The sequence below is a fragment of the Nerophis lumbriciformis genome, linkage group LG25, assembly GCF_033978685.3.
Source record: "Nerophis lumbriciformis linkage group LG25, RoL_Nlum_v2.1, whole genome shotgun sequence".
NCBI lineage: Eukaryota > Metazoa > Chordata > Actinopteri > Syngnathiformes > Syngnathidae > Nerophis > Nerophis lumbriciformis.
This window is the reverse complement of record NC_084572.2, coordinates 35,231,803-35,256,802: the sequence shown is the minus strand read 5'-3', so window position 1 is coordinate 35,256,802 and position 25,000 is coordinate 35,231,803. Positions and strand designations below refer to the sequence as shown.

At 34.9% G+C, this 25,000-nt stretch overlaps 2 protein-coding genes across 7 annotated transcripts in view; one reads left to right on the top strand and one right to left on the bottom strand.

The window, feature by feature from the left end:
• hoga1 (4-hydroxy-2-oxoglutarate aldolase 1) overlaps positions 1–13,366 on the bottom strand; it is an 18,897-nt gene extending 5,531 nt beyond the window's left edge. Inside the window, exons 1-5 of the mRNA XM_061984294.1 lie at positions 12,968–13,366; positions 8,313–8,441; positions 8,112–8,239; positions 7,905–8,039; positions 2,192–2,288 (exon numbers count right to left, since the gene is read on the bottom strand). Coding sequence (XP_061840278.1) covers positions 2,192–2,288; positions 7,905–8,039; positions 8,112–8,239; positions 8,313–8,441; positions 12,968–13,169 — 691 coding nt within the window. The 5' untranslated portion in view covers positions 13,170–13,366. The remainder of the gene's footprint in view (positions 1–2,191; positions 2,289–7,904; positions 8,040–8,111; positions 8,240–8,312; positions 8,442–12,967) is intronic.
• Positions 13,367–14,933: 1,567 nt separating this feature from the next.
• The window catches only part of LOC133621871 (metal transporter CNNM1-like), a 21,404-nt gene continuing 11,337 nt past the window's right edge, over positions 14,934–25,000 (top strand). For all 6 annotated transcript variants that reach the window (XM_061984293.1, XM_061984292.1, XM_061984291.1 and 3 more), the window contains exon 1: positions 14,934–16,893. In XM_061984293.1, the coding sequence (XP_061840277.1) occupies positions 15,516–16,893 (1,378 nt within the window). In that variant the 5' untranslated portion in view covers positions 14,934–15,515. The remainder of the gene's footprint in view (positions 16,894–25,000) is intronic.

Sequence of the window (25,000 nt, the reverse complement as noted above, 5' to 3'; positions counted from 1 at the left end):
TTATTTCATTTAATTTTGATGATTTGAAGTGGCAACAAATGAAAATCCAAAATTCCGTGTGTCACAAAATTAGAATATTACTTAAGGCTAATACAAAAAAGGGATTTTTAGAAATGTTGGCCAACTGAAAAGTATGAAAATGAAAAATATGAGCATGTACAATACTCAATACTTGGTTGGAGCTCCTTTTGCCTCAATTACTGCGTTAATGCGGCGTGGCATGGAGTCGATGAGTTTCTGGCACTGCTCAGGTGTTATGAGAGCCCAGGTTGCTCTGATAGTGGCCTTCAACTCTTCTGCGTTTTTGGGTCTGGCATTCTGCATCTTCCTTTTCACAATACCCCACAGATTTTCTATGGGGCTAAGGTCAGGGGAGTTGGCGGGCCAATTTAGAACAGAAATACCATGGTCCGTAAACCAGGCACGAGTAGATTTTGCGCTGTGTGCAGGCGCCAAGTCCTGTTGGAACTTGAAATCTCCATCTCCATAGAGCAGGTCAGCAGCAGGAAGCATGAAGTGCTCTAAAACTTGCTGGTAGACGGCTGCGTTGACCCTGGATCTCAGGAAACAGAGTGGACCGACACCAGCAGATGACATGGCACCCCAAACCATCACCCAACCATGCAAATTTTGCATTTCCTTTGGAAATCGAGGTCCCAGAGTCTGGAGGAAGACAGGAGAGGCACAGGATCCACGTTGCCTGAAGTCTAGTGTAAAGTTTCCACCATCAGTGATGGTTTGGGGTGCCATGTCATCTGCTGGTGTCGGTCCACTCTGTTTCCTGAGATCCAGGGTCAACGCAGCCGTCTACCAGCAAGTTTTAGAGCACTTCATGCTTCCTGCTGCTGACCTGCTCTATGGAGATGGAGATTTCAAGTTCCAACAGGACTTGGCGCCTGCACACAGCGCAAAATCTACCCGTGCCTGGTTTACGGACCATGGTATTTCTGTTCTAAATTGGCCCGCCAACTCCCCTGACCTTAGCCCCATAGAAAATCTGTGGGGTATTGTGAAAAGGAAGATGCAGAATGCCAGACCCAAAAACGCAGAAGAGTTGAAGGCCACTATCAGAGCAACCTGGGCTCTCATAACACCTGAGCAGTGCCAGAAACTCATCGACTCCATGCCACGCCGCATTAACGCAGTAATTGAGGCAGAAGGAGCTCCAACCAAGTATTGAGTATTGTACATGCTCATATTTCTCATTTTCATACTTTTCAGTTGGCCAACATTTCTAAAAATCCCTTTTTTGTATTAGCCTTAAGTAATATTCTAATTTTGTGACACACGGAATTTTGGATTTTCATTTGTTGCCACTTCAAATCATCAAAATTAAATGAAATAAACATTTGAATGCATCAGTCTGTGTGCAATGAATAAATATAATGTACAAGTTACACCTTTTGAATGCAATTACGGTACTGAAATAAATCGAGTTTTTCAAAATATTCTAATTTACTGGCTTTTACCTGTATATATACACACACATACATATATATATATATATATATATATATATATATATATATATATATATATATATACTAAAATTGGCCCGAGTGTGTGAATGTGAGTGTGAATGTTGTCTGTCTATCTGTGTTGGCCCTGCGATGAGGTGGCGACTTGTCCAGGGTGTATACCGCCTTCCGCCCGATTGTAGCTGAGATAGGCTCCAGCGCCCCCCGCGACCCTAAAGGGAATAAGTGGTAGAAAATGGATGGATGGATATATATACATATATATATATATTAAATATGGTAGAAATGGATGGTTATATTCCAATATTATAAATACATGTTATAAATATATATCAAAGTCTGTAGTAAATTATTTATATATGTGTATATGTATGTATATATCAAAGTACCAGTGTACAGTAATGTATTTATACTATATTAGATGTATAAAAAGAGAAAGTAACATTTTTTGTTTTGTGACCCCTGACCTATTTCTTCTTAGCATTCTGTCAACCAATCAGAACGCTGCACCTCAAATTAAATATTATAAATAGATTTTTTTTATAAAATGTATATATTTATAATATTGTAAATATATGTAAAGTATATGATAATATACTTATATGAAATATTTTTTTGTTTGGTCATTTGACATATGACTTCTGAGCTCTCTGTCCACCAATCAGCACGTTGCTCCTTTGTCTAGCCCCGCCCCTTCCCGGTCAGCGCCTCACCCACACAGTAGGCCGCCATGAGGAAGCCGGCGGAGCCCGCCAGCACCTGGAAGTGGTGAGACTTGGTCTTGTGCACCATGAGGGCCATGCGGGAGATCTGAGGGCGCAGAGAAGAGAGGAGGTCACTAGGGGGCGCCACTCATTCATCACCTCTTCTTTGTCACTAGGGGGCGCCACTCAGATCATCAATCATTCATCAGCTCCTCTTTGCCAGCAAACAAAAGTGAGGCGTTCAAAGGCGGCGTCTGACAGGCGTTCAACTCCGCAGGGAGAAGGAAGGCGCGCCGCACAAGCTCCGCCCCCTACGCGTCTATTTATAGCCAGCGGCTGTCGATCAGTCGCTGATTGATCACTCTGTCGGATCTCCTGCGCTCGTTAGCATCAAAGCAGTCCTCTTCAGAAACACTCGCACATTTTATAACGCATACAGAGCAGAGCCAGCTGGAGCTCTTGGAAAACTACATCAGGAGGTTGCCTACAGCCACAGCCTTTATTAAAGCCCTTATAGACCACGTGCTTCTTATTTGGCACTTAATAACAATCGTGTACAGTGAAACTGTAAAAGTATCAAATGAGAATCATGTGTACTAATAGTACAAACTAAAGTTAGTATAAAATATGTATAGTGTGTACTAAAAGTACAAACTAATGTAAGCATAAAATAAGTATAGTGTGTACTAAAAGTACAAACGAATGTAAGCATGAAATAAGAATAGTGTGTACTCAAAAGTACAAAGTAGGTGTAAAATGAGAATCATGTGTATCAAATCTACAAAATAACGTAAGTATAAAATAAGAATCCTGTGTACAAAATGTAGAAATAGGAAATAAGAATATTGTGTACGAAAAGTACAAACTAAATTAAGCATAAAATAAGAATCATGTGTACTAAAAGTACAAAGTAAGAATAAAATAAGAATCATGTTTTTACTTAAAGAACAAACCAATGTAAGTGTAAAAGTATAAAATAAGGATCATGTGTACTAAAAGTACAAACTAATGTAAGCATAACATAAGTATAGTGTGTACTAAATGTACACACTAATGTAAGCATAAAATAAGAATAGTGTGTACTCAAAGTGCAAAGTAAGTGTAAAATAAGAATCAAGTGTATCAAATCTACAAAATAACGCAAGTATAAAATAAGAATCATGTGTACTAAATGTATAAATGTGAAATAAGAATATTGTGTACGAAAAGTAAAAACTAAGTATAAAATAAGAATCATGTGTACTAAAAGTACAAACTAATGTAAGCATAAAATAAGAATAGTGTGTACTAAAAATACAAAGTACGAATAAAATAAGAATCATGTGTACTTAAAAAACAAACTAATGTAAGTGTAAAAGTATAAAATAAGAATCATGTGTACTAAAAGTGCAAACTAATGTAAGCATAACATAAGAATAGTGTGTACTAAAAGTACAAAGTAAGTATAAAATAAGAATAATGTGTATTTAAAGAACAAACTAAAGTAAGTGTTAAAGTATAAAATAAGAATCATGTGTACTAAAAGTACAAACTAATGTAAGCATAACATAAGTATAGTGTATGCTTTTAATGCAAGCATAAAATAAGAATAGTGTGTACTCAAAGTACAAACCAAGTTTAAAAAAAGAATAATGTGTACTAAATGTATAAATATGAAATAAGAGTATTGTGTACGAAAAGTACATACTAAGTATAAAATAACAATCATGTGTGTGTACTAAAAGTGCAAACTAAAGTAAGTATAAAATAAAAATCATGTGTACTGAAAGTACAAACTAAAGTAAGCATAAAATAAGAGTAGTGTGTACAAAACGTACAAAGTAAGTATAAAATAGGAATCATGTGTTAAAAGTACAAACTAGGTGTAAAAAAGAATCATATATTCTAAAAAAAAATAAACCAAGTATAAAATAAGAATCATGTGGACTAAAAGTATAAAGACGTATGTGTACCAAAGAAATAAACTATGTATAAAATAAGAATCATCTGTACTCAAAGTACAAACTAACTTTAAAATAAGAATAGTGTACTAAAATAATAAACTAACTTTATAATAACAAATATGTGTACTAAAATGACAAGTATAGATAAAGAATCATGTGCACTAATAGTAAAATATAAATATAAAATAAGAACCATGTGTACTAAAAGTACAAACTAAGTATAAAAAAACATGCATGCTTTAAAAAGTACAAACCAAGTATAAACTAACAATCATGTATACTAAAAGAATAAGCAAAATATAAAATAAAAATCATGAGTAATAAAAGTACAAACTCAGTATAAAATAAGAATCATGTGTACAATAAGCAAAAACTAAGTATAAAATAAGAATCATGTGTACTAAAAACAATCAACTAAGTATAAAATATGTGTCCTTTAAAAGTACAAACTCAGTATAAAATAAGAATCACGTGGACAATAAGCAAAAACTAAGTATAAAATAAGAATCATGTGTACTAAAAACAATCAACTAAGTATAAAATATGTGTCCTTTAAAAGTACAAACTCAGTATAAAACAAGAATCATGTGCAGTAAAAGAACAAACTAAGTAATACAATGATGAATACTTTAAAAGTACAAAGCTAGTATAAAATAAGAATCATGTGCAGTAAAAGAACAAACTAAGTAATAAAATGATGAATACTTTAAAAGTACAAAGCTAGTATAAACTAAGAATCATGTAAAGTAAAAGAACAAACTAAGTAATAAAATGATGAGTATTTTAAAAGTACAAAGCTAGTATAAAATAAGAATCATGTGCAGTAAAAGAACAAACTAAGTAATAAAATGATAAATACTTTAAAAGTACAAAGCTAGTATAAAATAAGAATCATGTGCAGTAAAAGAACGAACTACGTGATAAAATGATGAATATTTTAAAAGTACAAAGCTAGTATAAAGTAAGAATCATGTGCAGTAGAAGAACAAACTAAGTAATAAAATGATGAATAGTTTAAAAGTACAAAGCTAGTATAAAGTAAGAATCATGTGCAGTAAAAGAACAAACTAAGTAATAAAATGATGAATATTTTAAAAGTATAAAGCTAGTATAAAGTAAGAATCATGTGCAGTAAAAGAACAAACTAAGTAATAAAATGATGAATATTTTAAAAGTACAAAGCTAGTATAAAGTAAGAATCATGTGCAGTAAAAGAACAAACTAAGTAATAAAATGATGAATAGTTGAAAAGTACAGTAATAATGTAAAAGTATGCAGAGAAGAAAACGAAGATAGAAAAAAAAAAAAAAAACATTTTTCCTTCAAGCTGTCCGTCTCTCACCAGCTGACCTTTCACCTTTCGTCTAGTCGCCTACGAGAAGCAGCACGGAGCAGAGCGCTCCACCTCACACCCACGCCACGCGCCCACAGTCTCCCAAATCATCAGCACAACTTTCTGCTGACACTTGAAGACACTTCCCACACAGCCAGCGGCCTTTTTTCCCTGCAGCAGCGAACGCAACACCAAGCTCACTCTTTTGGTTTCACTCCAATTCATGAAACTTTTTATTATTATTATTACTGCTGACATTATTTTATTATTATTACTTCATAGCAATTATTACTGCTAATATTCATTTTATTATTATTATTACTTCATAGCAATTAATACCGCAAACATTCAATTTATTATTATTATTACTTCATATCAATTATTACTGCAAACATTAATTGTATTATTATTACTTCATAGCAATTATTACTGCAAACGTTAATTTTATTATCATTATTACTTCATAGCAATTATTACTGCTGACATTATTTTATTATTATTACTTTATAGCAATTATTTCTGCAAACGTTCATTTTATTATTATTATTACTTCGTAGCAATTATTACTGCTGACATTTTATTATTATTACTTCATAGCAATTATTACTGCAAACGCTCATTTTATTATTATTATTACTTCATAGCAATTATTACTGCTGACATTATTTTATTATTATTACTTCATAGCAATTATTACTGCAAACGTTCATTTTATTATTATTATTACTACTTCATAGCAATTATTACTGCTGACATTATTTTATTATTATTACTTCATAGCAATTATTACTGCAAACGTTCATTTTATTATTATTATAACTTCATAGCAATTATTACTGCTGACATTATTTTATTATTATTATTATTATTACTTCATATGAATTATTACTGCTGACATTCATTTTATTTTTATTATTACTTCATAGGAATTATTACTGCAGACATTCATTTTATTATTATTATTACTTCATAGCAATTATTACTGCAAACATTTTATTATTATTATTATTACTTCACAGCAATTATTACTTCAAACATTCATTTTATTATTATTACTTCATAGCAATTATTACTGCTGACATTCATTTTATTATTACTACTTCATAGCAATGATTAGTGCTGACATTAATTTATTATTATTATTACTTTATAGGAATTATTACAGCTGACATGAATACTGATGCAAATGTTGTGAAAAAATATCTCCTCAATTACATATTTGCCTTTTTTACTACTCTAATTAATATGTATTTTATCAATAAAATATTATACATTATTATTATTTCGGTGTATAATTCATATTTATTTTAAATGTTGTTATTTTTTTCAGCTTTTAATATTATGAAAATTTAAAAAAATTAAATAACATTTAAAATGAAAAAGATCGTTTTTAGTCTATTAAAATAAGATGTTCTTTATTTATTTTTATACAATACATTTAAAAAAAACATACATTTTTAAAAAATGAAATATTTTTTGTCTATTAAAACAAGATATATGTTATTTATTTATTTTATAAAATCCAAAAAATAGGTACATTTTTGAAAACGAAAAAAATAAGATATGTTAGTATATTAAAATAAGACATAAATGTTATTTATTTATATAAAATAAATAAAAAATAAATACATTTAAAATATAAAAAAGGATATTTTTTAGTCTATTAAAATAAGATATATTTACATAAACAGTATATATATATATATATATATATATATATATATATATATATATATATATATATATATATATATATATTATTTATTTATTTTTATAAAATAAATAAATGATGAATACAAACATTTTTAAATATAAAATAAGATATTTTTTTAGTTTATTAAAACAAGAAATGTATATGTTATTTATTTTATAAAATAAATAAGAAAAAAAAAATAATTTAAAATCAAATATGTTTTAGTATAAGTATATATATTATTTATTTCTTTTTATAAAATACATTTTAAAAATTAATACATTTTTAAAAATTTTAAAAATATTTAAAAAATATATTTTTCAGTCGATTAAGATATGATTGGCAACACAAAATTGGCCCTAGTGTGTGAATGTTGACTGTCTATCTGTGTTGGCCCTGTGATGAGGTGGCGACTTGTCCAGGGTGTACCCCGCCTTCCGCCCGAATGCAGCTGGGATAGGCTCCAGCACCCCCACGACCCCGAAAGGGAAAAGCGGTACAAAATGGATGGATGGATGGATGGATGGGTGTTATTTATTGATTTTTATCAAATAAATAACAAATACATTTTTTTTAAAGTTAATACAAAAATAAAATAGGATATTTTAGTCTATTAAAATAATATATAAATGTTGTTTATTTTATGAATAGAATAAATAAATACAAATTTTAAATGTAATAAAATATTTGATAGTCTATTAAAGTAAGACATTTTAAAGACCTGACTAGGTAAATAAAAGAAGCGCTCCTCACGTCTCCGCCGCTGTCTTTGAGTCCGGCGATGTTGGGATGTTGGGCCAGGTGGACCACGGCGTCCACAGGAAGCTCCAGGCCCGTGTTGGCGGGAACGCTGTACAGAACCACCGGCACCGCACTGCCGTCTGCCACCTGCGGGGGCGGGGGGGGGGCGGCACCGAGACACCTGGTTTATGACACTCAGGTGAGTGCAAACACGGTTACCTTGGTGAAATGTTGCACGAGGGCGTGGCTGTCCATCTTGCCCTTGTAGAAGCACGGCGTCACCACCAGGGCGGCGTCTGCCCCGGCCGCCGCCATCTTCTCTGTCAGCCGCAGCGTGGCTCTGCTGGCTGAGCGACAACATGGTGGGCGCTAACACACACTCAGTGCAAACACACACTCGCTGTAAGGACCCTGACTTACATTCGCAGCCGGACCCCGCCAGGAGCAGTTTGTCAGCAGGCAGCGAGCGGCGGACCCTCCTCACCACCTCCACGCGCTCCTCCTCCGTCAGGTAAGGGTACTCGCCATTGGAGCCCTGAACCACCAGACCTGCAACAACACTCCAGAATCACCAATAATCCCTGCATATTTCCATGGAAGGACTTGCAGTAGCGGCGGCTGACCACCAGAGGGCGACCTTGAGCAATAATATTAACTAAGTTAAAGTTAAAGTACCAATGATTGTCACACACACACTAGGTGTGGCGAGATTATTCTCTGCATTTGACCCATCACCCTTGATCACCCCCTGGGAGGTGAGGGGAGCAGTGGGCAGCAGCGGTGGCCGCGCCCGGGAATCATTTTGGTGATTTAACCCCCAATTCCAACCCTTGATGCTGAGTGCCAAGCAGGGAGGTAATGGGTCCCATTACTAGTTCTGCATATTGGAAAGATTATTCCGGATAAACATCAAACCTTATTGCATGAATCTTTGCTTTTGAAACGACGACGAGGCAAATTGAGACGTGGCGTTTTCAAACGAATCGACTCTTTTGAACGGCTCTTTTAAGTGAAAGATGACCACCGATTTGCAGTACGCTTGGAAGCCGTTGTTATGCACGCCCGACTGGCAACTGGACTAGAAATTGTATTTATTTATTTACAAAAAAATATATACATCATTAATTTATTTAATTGTGTTACGTTTTTTTGTTTTTTTTCCAATATGTAGTGTGTACACACGTAGAAATGTGTATTCATATTTTTATTGTGTCCTACATTTTATTGTAGTTGTAATGATAAATATATCCATAAGTACATTTTATTCTTACTTATTGTGTATTCTTATACGTTTTTAGGTGAAGGAACATTCTAACTAGTGGTCTCCCATCTCTCCATTAAAAACACAAAATGACATTAAAGTTCAACGAGTTGTACTTTTTTTCATTATTAAAAAAAAATACTTATCTTACCTAATAGTTTCAAATGATTTATTAAAATATAGAATAGAATAGAAAGTATTTTATTGATCCCTGGGGGAAAGTCAGCACCACAGTTCACTCACAATAGACAATAATAATAATTATAATAAATAATATAATATTAAATACATATATAATAATCATACTTATATCATATATAAGTGCCATAATAGATCATACTTAAGCTCATTTCACTTTCATTTTCTCATTTTAGCTACTCCCTTCCTTTTATATTCTAGTTATAACACACTTCCGGTTAAAAACAACACACTTCCGGTTTCCAGTACAATTGACCACTAAATGAATACGTTTTTCAACTTGTTAAAGTCGGGGTCCATGTCATCGATTCATGAGCTCGTTTCACTTGTAGACCAACGATCTTTACTGTTCGTAAAGTAATAATGTGCTTTTATTTTCACGTTATACCACACTTCCGGTTAAAAACAACACACTTCCGGTTTAACCGGTCACCCAGGAATCACTGCGCATGTTTCTAACTTTCGGCTTTATTTTGGTGAAGCGAGTGTTCTCAATAACATTATTGTGACGTCATTGTTGTGCCACGCGTACTTTTAAGCTCGTTTCACTTGTAGACCAACAATCTTTACGTTTTCATAAAGTAACGATGTGCTTTTATTTTCTAGTCATACCACACTTCTGGTTAAAAACAACAAACTTCCGGTTTAATGGGTCACGCAAGAAGCACTGCGCATGCTTCTAACTTTCGGCTTTATTTTGGTGAAACGATTTGTTCTCAATAACATTATTGTGACGTCATTGTTGTGCCACGTGTACTTTTAAGTTCGTTTTACTTGTAGACCAACAGTCTTTACTTTTTCATAAAGTAATAATGTTATACCACACTTCCGGTTTAAGTGGTCACCCAGGAATCACTGCGCATGTTTCTAACTTTCGGCTTTATTTTGGTGAAGCGAGTGTTCTCAATAACATTATTGTGACGTCATTGTTGTGCCACGTGTACTTTTAAGCTCGTTTCACTTGTAGACCAACAATCTTTACTTTGTCATAAAGTAACAATGTGCTTTTATTTTCTAGTTATACCACACATCCGGTTAAAAACAAACTTCCGGTTTAATCGGTCACGCAAGAAGCACTGCGCATGCTTCTAACTTTCGGCTTTATTTTGGTGAAGCGATTTGTTCTCAACAACATTATTGTGACGTCATTGTTGTGCCACGTGTACTTTTAAGTTCGTTTTACTTGTAGACCAACAATCTTTACGTTTTCATAAAGTAACAATGTGCTTTTATTTTCTAGTTATACCACACTTCCGGTTTAATCGGTCACCCAGGAAGCACTGCGCATGTTTCTAACTTTCGGCTTTATTTTGGTGAAGCAATTTGTTCTCAATAACATTGTGACGTCATAATGCCACGTTTACCTTTAAGCTCGTTTCACTTGTAGACCAACAGTCTTTACTTTTTCATAAAGTAATAATGTTATACCACACTTCCGGTTTAAAAAAACACTTCCGGTTTAACTGGTCACCCAGGAATCACTGCGCATGTCTCTAATTTTCGGCTTTATTTTGGTGAAGCGAGTGTTCTCAATAACATTATTGTGACGTCATTGTTGTGCCACGTGTACTTTTAAGCTCGTTTCACTTGTAGACCAACAATCTTTACTTTGTCATAAAGTAACAATGTGCTTCTATTTTCTAGTTATACCACACTTCCGGTTTAATCGGTCACCCAGGAAGCACTGCGCATGCTTCTAACTTTCGGCTTTATTTTGGTGAAACGATTTGTTCTCAATAACATTATTGTGACGTCATTGTTGTGCCACGTGTACTTTTAAGCTCGTTTCACTTGTAGACCAACAATCTTTACGTTTTCATAAAGTAACAATGTGCTTTTATTTTCTAGTTATACCACACTTCCGGTTTAATCGGTCACCCAGGAAGCACTGCGCATGCTTCTAACTTTCGGCTTTATTTTGGTGACGCGATTTGTTCTCAATAACATTATTGTGACGTCATACTGCCACGTTTAATTTTAAGCTCGTTTCACTTGTAGACCAACAGTCTTTACTTTTTCATAAAGTAATGTTATACCACACTTCCGGTTTAAAAAACCACTTCCGGTTTAAAAAAAACACTTCCGGTCTAACTGGTCACCCAGGAATCACTGCGCATGTTTCTAACTTTCGGCTTTATTTTGGTGAAGCGAGTGTTCTCAATAACATTATTGTGACGTCATTGTTGTGCCACGCGTACTTTTAAGCTCGTTTCACTTGTAGACCAACAATCTTTACGTTTTCATAAAGTAACGATGTGCTTTTATTTTCTAGTCATACCACACTTCTGGTTAAAAACAACAAACTTCCGGTTTAATGGGTCACGCAAGAAGCACTGCGCATGCTTCTAACTTTCGGCTTTATTTTGGTGAAACGATTTGTTCTCAATAACATTATTGTGACGTCATTGTTGTGCCACGTGTACTTTTAAGTTCGTTTTACTTGTAGACCAACAGTCTTTACTTTTTCATAAAGTAATAATGTTATACCACACTTCCGGTTTAAGTGGTCACCCAGGAATCACTGCGCATGTTTCTAACTTTCGGCTTTATTTTGGTGAAGCGAGTGTTCTCAATAACATTATTGTGGCGTCATTGTTGTGCCACGTGTACTTTTAAGCTCGTTTCACTTGTAGACCAACAATCTTTACTTTTTCATAAAATAACAATGTGCTTTTATTTTCTAGTTATACCAAACTTCCGGTTAAAAACGACAAACTTTCGGCACTTCCGGTTTAAAAAAACATTCCGGTTTAACTGGTCACCCAGGAGTCACTGCGCATGTTTCTAACTTTCGGCTTTATTTTGGTGAAGCCAGTGTTCTCGATAACATTATTGTGACGTCATTGTTGTGCCACGCGTACTTTTAAGCTCGTTTCACTTGTAGACCAACAATCTTTACTTTGTCATAAAGTAACAATGTGCTTTTATTTTCTAGTTATACCACACATCCGGTTAAAAACATCAAACTTCCGGTTTAATCGGTCACGCAAGAAGCACTGCGCATGCTTCTAACTTTCGGCTTTATTTTGGTGAAGCGATTTGTTCTCAATAACATTATTGTGACGTCATACTGCCACGTTTTCCTTTGAATTTTTTGATTGAAACTTTTATTAGTAGATTCCACATATTCCGTACAATTGACCACTAAATGGTAACACACTGAATTAGTTTTTCAACTTGTTTATGTCGGGGTCCACGTTAATCGATTCATGAGCTCATTTCACTTGTAGACCAACGATCTTTACTGTTGATAAAGTAATAATGTGCTTTTGTTTTCTAGTTATACCACACTTCCGGTTAAAAACAACACACTTCCGGTTTAACCGTTCACCCAGGATGCACTGCGCATGTTTCTAACTTTCGGCTTTATTTTGGTGAAGCGATTGCTCTCAATAACATTATTGTGACGTCATTGTTGTGCCACGTGTAGATTTAAGCTCGTTTCACTTGTAGACCAACAATACTTTTTCATAAAGTAATAATGTGCTTTTATTTTCTAGTTATACCACACTTCCGGTTTAACCGGTGACCTCGGAAGCACTGCGCATGTTTCTAACTTTATTTTGGTGAAGCGATTTGTGCTCAATAACATTATTGTGACGTCATTATTGTGTACCTTTAAACGGTATCTTGGCGTACTTGAGCAGGTTCTGGTCCAGTTTGTCGTAGTCCACGTCCTCCTGGGCGGTGAAGGGGGTGGCGATGGGCGGGTAGATGCCGCTCAGGTCCAGCCGGGCGGACGCAGCAACTCCATGGTTCCGGCGGCTCCAGGTTCTGACCCAGTAAACCGTGCTGGTCCAGGTCTTAGATTTCAGCATGACGAAGGTTCTAGTCCGGACTGACTCAAACCAACCGGGCTGACCGGGACTTTGAGCGTTCTGGTTAAATATTGACGGAAGTTCTCATGGTTCTGTTTGACTTGTCCAATGTTTGACTTCTGTGACGTCATTGCTGCACCCACGTGACATGTCTTGTTCGGACCGAGCGCCCCCTTGTGGCACCTTGGACTACTGCAGCACAACCTTATACAAATAATATCTTTTATGTCTTAATTAAATATATATTTTATTACAATAAAAATATATTAGAATATATCTTATGTTATGATTAAATGTAATATAAATATATGACATAATATAAGTGTATCATAATATCTTATCAAATATGAATATATCTTATAATATAAATATATCAAATATATATTTTAATATAAACATGTAATATTTATATTACAATTAGAATGTATAGTATATATATAATATTACAATATAGACATAATATATATAATCTTCTGTTGTAATGGAATACATAAATAATATAATAAAAATGTATCATAATATCTTATAAAAAAAATATGTCTTATTTAAATATATTAGAAAAATATATGTTGTATCACAATAAAAATATATTAGAATATAACTTATAAATAGATCAATATATATTTTAGTATAAATGTTATATTTATATTAAAATTAAAATATATATGATATTACAATATATACATAGTATATATAATATTAGGTTATAATGGAATACATAAATAATATAATAAAAATGCATCATAATATCGTATAATAAAGTATGTCTTATAATATAAATATATGAGAATATTCCTTGTATTACAGTATAATTATATTCAAATATATCTCTCGATGTAGCTATATTATAAAATGCGTTATATTACCATATAAATACAACAAAATGTATATGTTGCAATAAAATATGCAGACATTAAACCTTTTATTACGAGACAAATTTTAGAATAAATCTGACATAATCATAAAAATATATTGTGACACAAATATATCATAATGTATAATGTGATCAACATTTGTTTAATCTATACTATAGTATATTTATATTATATATTTGATAATAAAACTACTTGATTTTATTATTACTTATTATAGATGCATTAGAATCTGTTTCTGATATCTAATATATTCAAATATATTTTTTCATTAAAAAGTGTCATTGTATGTTATATTATAATTATATTAGAATGTTCCTTATAACTAAATTCCTTATAATTATCTTAAAATAATCATAAAACATATTTTAATTATAATAAAAATACATCATAATATATTTTATATTATGATCAATATATTAATCATGTATATTATGTTGTGGTTATATTATTATATGTTGTATATAAAGGAGCTTTGCCGTGCCCTTGGGCAAGGCACTATAGTGCCACACACTGGTTGAAATGTAGTCATCATCATCATCATTTCTTTGTATTCCTTTCATGAAAATCCATATATACAAGCCATATACAGTTGACACTTTAATTTGTTTTTGTTTCTTATACATTTCCATGCTCAGAAAGGAGCAGATGGAAGAATACTGTTCTTATATTTATCTGCCCCCTTTTTAACACAACTTATTTTAGATGACTTTATCACTGTTCCAACTCCAACACACTTTTAATTTTCGATCAAAATCAAAAATTAGTTTGATATAATTCCAGTTGTCTCTTTTTGTAACTCTTTTTAAATTCAAACATATTCTTGCAACTTTTTAAGTCTAGAGAATTCCATTTCTTTCACACCAGCAACAGACACATCCGGAGATAATGGTTTCTATAATTACATTCATATAATTTACCTCACTTCACATTTAATGACTATACATTATTGATTATAATTATGACAACATTAGAAGTACTCATCTATATAGTCCTTCGCTTCATGCTGTGGTCGCCATGGAGACCACTTCGTCCCTATGGTAACATTTCCAAACAATTTGAGTAATCAATAGACAGACGTCATCAAGTCAGAAGCTCAGCAGGATTTGACGTTGCTGCCATCTTGTGGTGACTCCTGTGCATCACAGCTTCCACTCTATCGTCGTCATGCGTGTTAAAATCTATAAATAAGTCATTTGATGTGATTATTATTATTATTATTATTATTATTATTATATAATATCAGCTCGCGGTGTATAGTCACGACTCATTTAATTTCTTTCATGTCGACGAACGTCAGGAAAATGAGTCCGTTATTGCGCGACATGACCACATGTGCGTCATCGTGTGAATAAAATCGGCGTTTTCTGCGCAGCCAGTGACGTCACAGTGCAGCAGCGGCTCTCCTCCGCCGCATGGACCGGAAACCAGGCGGCGTCACGTGACCCAGACTGAGAGAGTCCCCCACCCCATCATGGATGGAGCCTCCGTCCTCCGCCTCGGCCTCTCCCTGCTGCTCCTGCTCCCCGGCCCGGGGCTCGCCCTGCTCGGCCTCCGTCCGGAGGAGACCGGCGCGGAGCTCTCGGTGCGGGGCGGCGTGCTCCGGGCCACGGAGGGCACGCGCTTCACGCTGCGCGTCTACTACTCCTCGTCCACCCCCGGCGGCCTCAACCGCACCGGCCGCGCCAACAACGCCGCGCCCTGGATCGCCTTCATCGAGGAGCCGGCGTCGGGGCGCCAGGGCCAGGCGCGGCCGCGCGGCAACAACGCGTGCGCGGACAAGAGCGCGCGGACGTCCGACATCGAGGTCCTGGGCTCCTTCAAGTCCGCGTCCAGCCAGAACTCGGTGTTAGTGGAGCTGCTGGCCAAGGAGCTGCGGCGCGGCGAGAGCGTCAAGTTCTACTCCGTGTGCGCGTTCGACGGCGCCAAGTGGGAGCACTACCGGACGCGCGACTTCTGGGTGGCGGTGGAGGAGCGCGCGGCGGCGCCGGAGCTCTGGCTGCAGGTGGCGGTGTCGGTGCTGCTCCTCGGCCTCTCGGCGCTCCTCAGCGGCCTCAACTTGAGCCTGCTGGCGCTGGACCCCGTGGAGCTGCAGGTGCTGCAGAACAGCGGCACGGACGCGGAGCAAAAACACGCGCGCGAAATCGAGTCCGTGCGCCGCCACGGGAACTACGCGCTGTGCACGCTGCTGCTCGGCACCGCGCTCATTAACGCCTCGCTGGCCGTGTGGACGTGCCGCGTCCTGGGCATGACCTGGCTGGCCACCGCCGCCTGCGCGCTCGGCGTCTTCTTCGTGGGCGAGATCCTGCCGCACGCGGTGGCGTCGCGCCACGGCCTGGCCATCGCGTCGCGCACCATCTGGGTGACGCGGCTGCTGATGGTGCTCTCCTTCCCGGTGTCCTACCCCGTCAGCAAGCTGCTCGACCTCCTCCTCCACCAGGAGATCTCCAACTTCTACACCCGCGAGAAGCTGCTGGAGATGCTGCGCGTCACCGACCCGTACCACGACCTGCTGAAGGAGGAGCTGAACATCATCCAGGGCGCGCTGGAGCTGCGCAGCAAGACGGTGGAGGACGTGCTGACGCCGCTGGGCGACTGCTTCATGCTGGCCGCCGACGTCCTGCTGGACTTCAACGCCATGACGGAGGTGATGGCCAGCGGCTACACGCGCATCCCCGTCTACCAGGGCGCGCGCTCCAACATCGTGGACATCCTCTTCGTCAAGGACCTGGCCTTCGTGGACCCGGACGACTGCACGCCGCTCAAGACCGTCACGCAGTTCTACCGCCACCCGCTGCACTGCGTCTTCAGCGACACCAAGCTGGACGCCATGCTGGAGGAGTTCAAGAAAGGTCAGCTTCGAACCCCGAACCCCCAACATCCATCACATGCTCGGCTTTGGCTAGCGATTAGCGCGCGAGCACACGCTCACACTGGCCACTTCATTAGGGACACGTAGGCAGAATGGACGGAAAATACCACAAAGTTTTAATGCAAAAATACTTGTGTACTATTTATACACGCAGTATAATAGTAGTATCATACGCAGTATATGCAGTACAATAGTAGTAATATTGTACACAGTATATGCAGTACAATAGTAGTATTATTGTACACAGTATATGCAGTAATATAGTAGTATCATACACACTATGTGCAGTACAATAGTAGTATTATTATACACAGTATATATGCAGTACAATAGTAGTATTATTGTACACAGTTTATGCAGTATAATAGTAGTATTATTGTACACAGTATATGCAATATAATACTAGTATCATACACACTATGTGCAGTACGAAAGCTGTAATATTGTACACACTATATGCAGTATAATAGCAGTAATATTGTACACAGTATATGCAGTATAATAGTAGTATCATACACAGTATATGCAGTACAATAGCAGTAATATTGTACACAGTATATGCAGTACAATAGCGGCTATATTGTACACAGTATATGCAGTATAATAGCAGTAATATTGTACACAGTATATGCAGTATAATAGTAGTATCATACACACTATATGCAGTACAATAGTAGTAATATTATACACAGTATATGCAGTACAATAGCAGTAATATTGTACACAGTATATGCAGTACAATAGTAGTAATATTATATACAGTATAGGCAGTATAATAGTAGTATCATACACAGGATATGCAGTACAATAGCATTAATATTGTACACAGTATATGCAGTACAATAGCGGCTATATTGTACACAGTATATGCAGTATAATAGCAGTAATATTGTACACAGTATATGCAGTACAATAGTAGTAATATTGTACACAGTATATGCAGTATTATAGTAGTATCATACACACTATATGCAGTACAATAGTAGTAATATTATACACAGTATATACAGCACAATAGCAGTAATATTGTACACAGTATATGCAGTACAATAGTAGTAGTATTGTACACAGTATATGCAGTATAATAGCAGTAATATTGTACACAGTATATGCAGTATAATAGTAGTATCATACACACTATGTGCAGTACAATAGCAGTAATATTGTACACAGTATATGCAGTATAATAGCAGTAATATTGTACACAGTATATGCAGTATTATAGTAGTATCAGACACACTATATGCAGTACAATAGTAGTAATATTATACACAGTATATACAGTACAATAGCAGTAATATTGTACACAGTATATGCAGTACAATAGTAGTAATATTGTACACAGTATATGCAGTACAATAGCAGTAATATTGTACACAGTACATGCAGTATTATAGTAGTATCATACACACTATATGCAGTACAATAGCAGTAATATTGTACACAGTATGTGCAGTACAATAGTAGTAGTATTGTACACAGTATATGCAGTATAATAGTAGTAATATTGTACACAGTATATGCAATATAATAGTAGTATCATACACACTATGTGCAGTACAAAAGCTATAATATTGTACACAGTACATGCAGTACAATAGTAGTAATATTATATACAGTATATGCAGTACAATAGTAGTATCATACACAGTATATGCAGTACAATAGCAGTAATATTATACACAGTATATGCAGTACAATAGCGGTTATATTGTACACAGTATGTGCAGTATAATAGCAGTAATATTGTTCACAGTATATGCAGTATAATAGTAGTAACATTGTACACAGTATATGCAATATAACAGTAGTATCATACACACTATGTGCAGTACAAAAGCTTTAATATTGTACACAGTACATGCAGTACAATAGTAGTAATATTATATACAGTATATGCAGTATAATAGTCGTATCATACACAGGATATGCAGTACAATAGCGGCTATATTGTACACAGTATATGCAGTATAATAGCAGTAATATTGTACACAGTATATGCAGTATAATAGTATATCATACACACTATGTGCAGTACAATAGCAGTAATATTGTACACAGTATATGCAGTACAATAGCAGTAATATTGTACACAGTATATGCAGTATAATAGCAGTAATATTGTACACAGTATATGCAGTATAATAGCAGTAATATTGTACACAGTATATGCAGTATAATAGCAGTAATATTGTACACAGTATATGCAGTATACTAGTAGTATCATACACAGTATATGCAGTACAATAGCAGTAATATTGTACACAGTATATGCAGTACAATAGTAGTAGTATTATACACAGTATATGCAGTACAATAGTAGTAGTATTACAATAGTAGTATTATACACAGTATATGCAGTGCAATAGTAGTAATATTGTACACAGTATATGCAGTATAATAGCAGTAATATTGTACACAGTATATGCAGTATAATAGCAGTAATATTGTACACAGTATATGCAGTATACTAGTAGTATCATACACAGTATATGCAGTACAATAGCAGTAATATTGTACACAGTATATGCAGTACAATAGTAGTAGTATTATACACAGTATATGCAGTACAATAGTAGTAGTATTACAATAGTAGTATTATTATACTCAGTATATGCAGTACAATAGTAGTATTATTACAATAGTAGTATTATAATACACAATATATGCAGTACAATAGTAGTAGTATTATACACAGTATATGCAGTACAATAGTAGTATTATTACAATAGTAGTAGTATTATACGCAGTATATGCAGTACAATAGTAGTATTATACACAATATATGCAGTACAATAGTAGTATTATTATACACAGTATATGCAGTACAATAGCAGTAATATTGTACACAGTATATGCAGTACAATAGTAGTAGTATTACAATAGTAGTATTATTATACACAGTATATGCAGTACAATAGTAGTATTATTACAATAGTAGTAGTATTATACACAGTATATGCAGTACAATAGTAGTATTCTTACAATAGTAGTATTATTATACACAGTATATGCAGTACAATAGTAGTATTATTACAATAGTAGTATTATTATACACAGTATATGCAGTACAATAGTAGTATTATTACAATAGTAGTATTATTATACACAGTATATGCAGTACAATAGTAGTATTATTACAATAGTAGTATTATTATACACAGTATATGCAGTACAATAGTAGTAGTATTACAATAGTAGTAGTATTATACACAGTATATGCAGTACAATAGTAGTATTATTACAATAGTAGTAGTATTATACACAGTATATGCAGTACAATAGTAGTATTATTACAATAGTAGTAGTATTATACACAGTATATGCAGTACAATAGTAGTAGTATTACAATAGTAGTAGTATTATACACAGTGTATGCAGTACAATAGTAGTATTATTACAATAGTAGTAGTATTATACACAGTATATGCAGTACAATAGTAGTATTATTACAATAGTAGTAGTATTATACACAGTATATGCAGTACAATAGTAGTAGTATTACAATAGTAGTAGTATTATACACAGTATATGCAGTACAATAGTAGTATTATTACAATAGTAGTAGTATCATACACAGTATATGCAGTACAATAGTAGTATTATTACAATAGTAGTAGTATCATACACAGTATATGCAGTACAATAGTAGTATTATTACAATAGTAGTAGTATTATACACAGTATATGCAGTACAATAGTAGTATTATTACAATAGTAGTAGTATTATACACAGTATATGCAGTACAATAGTAGTATTATTACAATAGTAGTAGTATCATACACAGTATATGCAGTACAATAGTAGTATTATTACAATAGTAGTAGTATTATACACAGTATATGCAGTACAATAGTAGTATTATTACAATAGTAGTATTATTATACACAGTACTATAAAGGCTTGCAGGTTACTGCAGTGTTGTGGGCGAGGAGGGGGCGGGGTGGTTTTCGACCAATCAGAGGCTGCGCTGCTGCTCCACTTCCTGCCTAGTCAGCACTTTGGAAGAAGCTGCATTGTGATGAAGATGCTGAGGATGAGGATGAGGAGGATGGAGATGTCACCTTGACGATAAGGAGGAGAGAGTGTGGTTGCCATGGCAACACCTCACCAATATGACATTGAAAAGAAAGTTACATTTAGTCACCATGTTGTCATCTTCAAAATATACTTTGTCATATTCTTCATGCTTCTCACACATCAACACTAAACTACTTCCTGTAGCTTTACTACTACTTCCTGTATCTTTACTACTGTTTCCTGTAGCTTTACTACTACTTCCTGTAGCTTTACTACTACTACTTCCTGTATCTTTACTACTACTTCCTGTAGCTTTACTACTACTTCCTGTAGCTTTACTACTACTTCCTGTATATTTACTACTATTTCCTGTAGCTTTACTACTATTTCCTGTAGCTTTACTACTACTTCCTATAGCTTTATTACTACTTCTTGTAGCTTTACTACTACTTCCTGTATCTTTACTACTACTTACTGTATCTTTACTACTACTTCCTGTATCTTTACTACTACTTCCTGTAGCTTTACTACTACTTCCTGTATCTTTACTACTGTTTCCTGTAGCTTTACTACTACTTCCTGTAGCTTTACTACTACTTCCTGTATCTTTACTACTACTTCCTGTAGCTTTACTACTACTTCCTGTATATTTACTACTATTTCCTGTAGCTTTACTACTATTTCCTGTAGCTTTACTACTACTTCCTATAGCTTTATTACTACTTCTTGTAGCTTTACTACTACTTCCTGTATCTTTACTACTACTTACTGTATCTTTACTACTACTTCTACTTCCTGTATCTTTACTACTACTTCCTGTATCTTTACTACTATTTCCTCTATCTTTACTACTGCTTACTGTATCTTTACTACTACTTCTACTTCCTGTATCTTTACTACTACTTCCTGTATCTTTACTACTACTTCCTGTATCTTTACTACTGCTTACTGTATCTTTACTACTACTTCTACTTCCTGTATCTTTACTACTACTTCCTGTATCTTTACTACTACTTCCTGTATCTTTACTACTGCTTACTGTATCTTTACTACTACTTCTACTTCCTGTATCTTTACTACTACTTCCTGTATCTTTACTTCTACTTCCTGTATCTTTACTACTACTTCCTGTATCTTTACTACTACTTCCTGTATCTTTACTACTGCTACCTGTAGCTTTACTACTGCTTCCTGTAGCTTTACTACTACTTCCTGTATCTTTACTACTACTTCCTGTATCTTTACTACTGCTTACTGTATCTTTACTATAGTACCTGTATCTTTACTACTACTTCCTGTATCTTTACTACTACTTCCTGTATCTTTACTTCTACTTCCTGTATCTTTACTACTACTTCCTGTATCTTTACTACTACTTCTACTTCCTGTATCTTTACTACTACTTCCTGTATCTTTACTACTACTTCCTGTATCTTTACTACTACTTCCTGTATCTTTACTACTGCTTCCTGTATCTTTACTACTGCTTACTGTATCTTTACTATAGTACCTGTATCTTTACTACTACTTCCTGTATCTTTACTACTACTTCCTGTATCTTTACTACTGCTACCTGTAGCTTTACTACTGCTTCCTGTAGCTTTACTACTACTTCCTGTATCTTTACTACTACTTCCTGTATCTTTACTACTGCTTACTGTATCTTTACTATAGTACCTGTATCTTTACTACTACTTCCTGTATCTTTACTACTACTTCTACTTCCTGTATCTTTACTACTACTTCCTGTATCTTTACTACTGCTTCCTGTAGCTTTACTACTACTTCTTGTAGCTTTACTACTACTTCCTGTATCTTTACTACTACTTCCTGTATCTTTACTACTACTTCCTGTAGCTTGACTACTACTTCCTGTAGCTTTACTACTGCTTACTGTATCTTTACTACTACTTCCTGTATCTTTACTACTGCTTACTGTATCTTTACTACTACTTCCTGTATCTTTACTACTACTTCCTGTATCTTTACTACTACTTCCTATAGCTTGACTACTACTTCCTGTAGCTTTACTACTACTTCCTGTATCTTTACTACTACTTCCTGTAGCTTTACTACTACTTCCTGTAGCTTTACTACTACTTCCTGTATCTTTACTACTACTTCCTGTATCTTTACTACTACTACTACTACCACCTGTATCTTTTTTATTACTTCCTGTTTCTTTACCACTACTTCCTGTAGCTTTACTACTACTACTGCTACCCGTATCTATACTACTACTTCCTGTATCTTTACTGCTACTTCCCATATCTTTACTACTACTTCCTGTATCTTTACTACTACTACGACCCGTATCTTTACTACTACTTCCTGTATCTATACTACTACTTCCTGTATCTTTACTACTACTTCCTGTAGATTTACTACTACAACTACTACTCGTATATTTACTACTACCTCCTATATATTTACTACTACTACTACTACTACTACTACTACCCATGTCTTTCCTACTACTTCCTGTATCTTTACTAATACTTCCTGTATATTTAATACTACTTACCGTTGTTGTCAGTCAGTCAGTAAGTTAGTTATCAATTAGTAAGTTATCAGTCAGTTGGTTAGTTATTAGTCAGTCAGTTAGTTAGTTAGTTATTAGTCAGTCAGGTAGTTATTTATTAGTCAGTTATTAGTCAGTTGTTGGTCAGTCAGTGAGTTATTTATTAGTCAGTGAGTTAGTTATTATTTAGTCAGTCAGTTGTCAGTCACTCAGTTAGTTATCAGTCAGTCAGTTATTAGTTGGTTATCAGTCAGTCAGTTATGCTGTTAGTTAGTCAATATTAGTCCGTTAGTTATTAGTCAATCAGTTATTAGTTGGTTATTAGTAAGTTATCAGTCAGTCAGTTATCAGTCAGTCAGTTATCAGTCAGTCAGTTAGTGACATAAGTAAAACATTTATTGTCAAATTGTGATGAAACATTGAGAGAGGAGATGTCATAAATGAGATGTGATGACATTTTGGGGATGATGCGGATGACATGTTGTGTTACTGTCTGACTGCACTCAACATGCTAACTCGAATAACTCTGCTAACTCTGCTTCTTTCTGCTTTGAGGAGCTGCTCTTTGATTGCTTTTCTACTTGGTAACTATTTTCTCTTCCTAGTTCTCTTCTTAGTTCTCTTCTTAGTATTTTTCTTAGTTTTCTTAGTTTTCTTTTTAGTTTTCTTCTTAGTTCTCTTCTTAGTTCTTTTCTTAGTTTTCTAGATATTTCTCATGTTAGTTCTCCTCTTAGTTCTTTTCTTAGTTGTGTTAGTTCTCTTCTTAGTTCTTTTCTAAGTTGTCTTGTTAGTTCTCTTCTTAGTTCTTTTGTTAGTTCTCTTCTTAGTTCTCTTGTTAGTTCACTTCTTAGGTATCTTGTTAGTTCTTTTCTTATTTCTATTGTTAGTTCTCATGTTAGTTATATTGTTAGTTCTCTTCTTAGTTATCTTGTTAGTTATCTTGTTAGTTCTCTTCTTATTTTTTTTGTTAGGTCTCTTGTTAGTTATCTGTTAGTTATCTTGTTAGTTTTCTTCTTGTTTCTCTGGTTAGTTCTCTTTTTAGTTCTCTTGTTAGTTTTCTTCTTAATTATTTTCTTAGTTCTCTTGTTAGTTCTCTTGTTAGTTCTCTTGTTAGTTCTCTTGTTAGCTATCTTCTTAGTTCTCTTGTAAGCTATCTTCTTGTTTATCTTGTTAGTTCTCTTGTTAGTTCTCTTCTTGGTTCTCTTCTTAGTTATCTTAATAGTTCTCTTCTTAGATTTCTTGTCAGTTTTCTTCTTATTTCTCTTGTTAGTTCCCTTCTTAGTTCTCTTGTTAGTTCTCCTCTTAGTTCTCTGTTAGTTATCTTGTTCTTTCTTATTTCTCTGGTTAGTTATCTTCTTAGTTCTCTTGTTAGTTTTCTTCTTAGTTGTCTTCTTAGTTATTTTGTTAGTTCACTTCTTAGTTATCTTGTTAGTTATCTTGTTAGTTCTCTTCTTAGTTCTCTTCTTAGTTCTCATCTTAGTTTTCTTGTTCTCTTGTTAGTTCTCTTCTTAGTTATTTTGTTAGTTCTCTTCTTAGTTCTGTTGT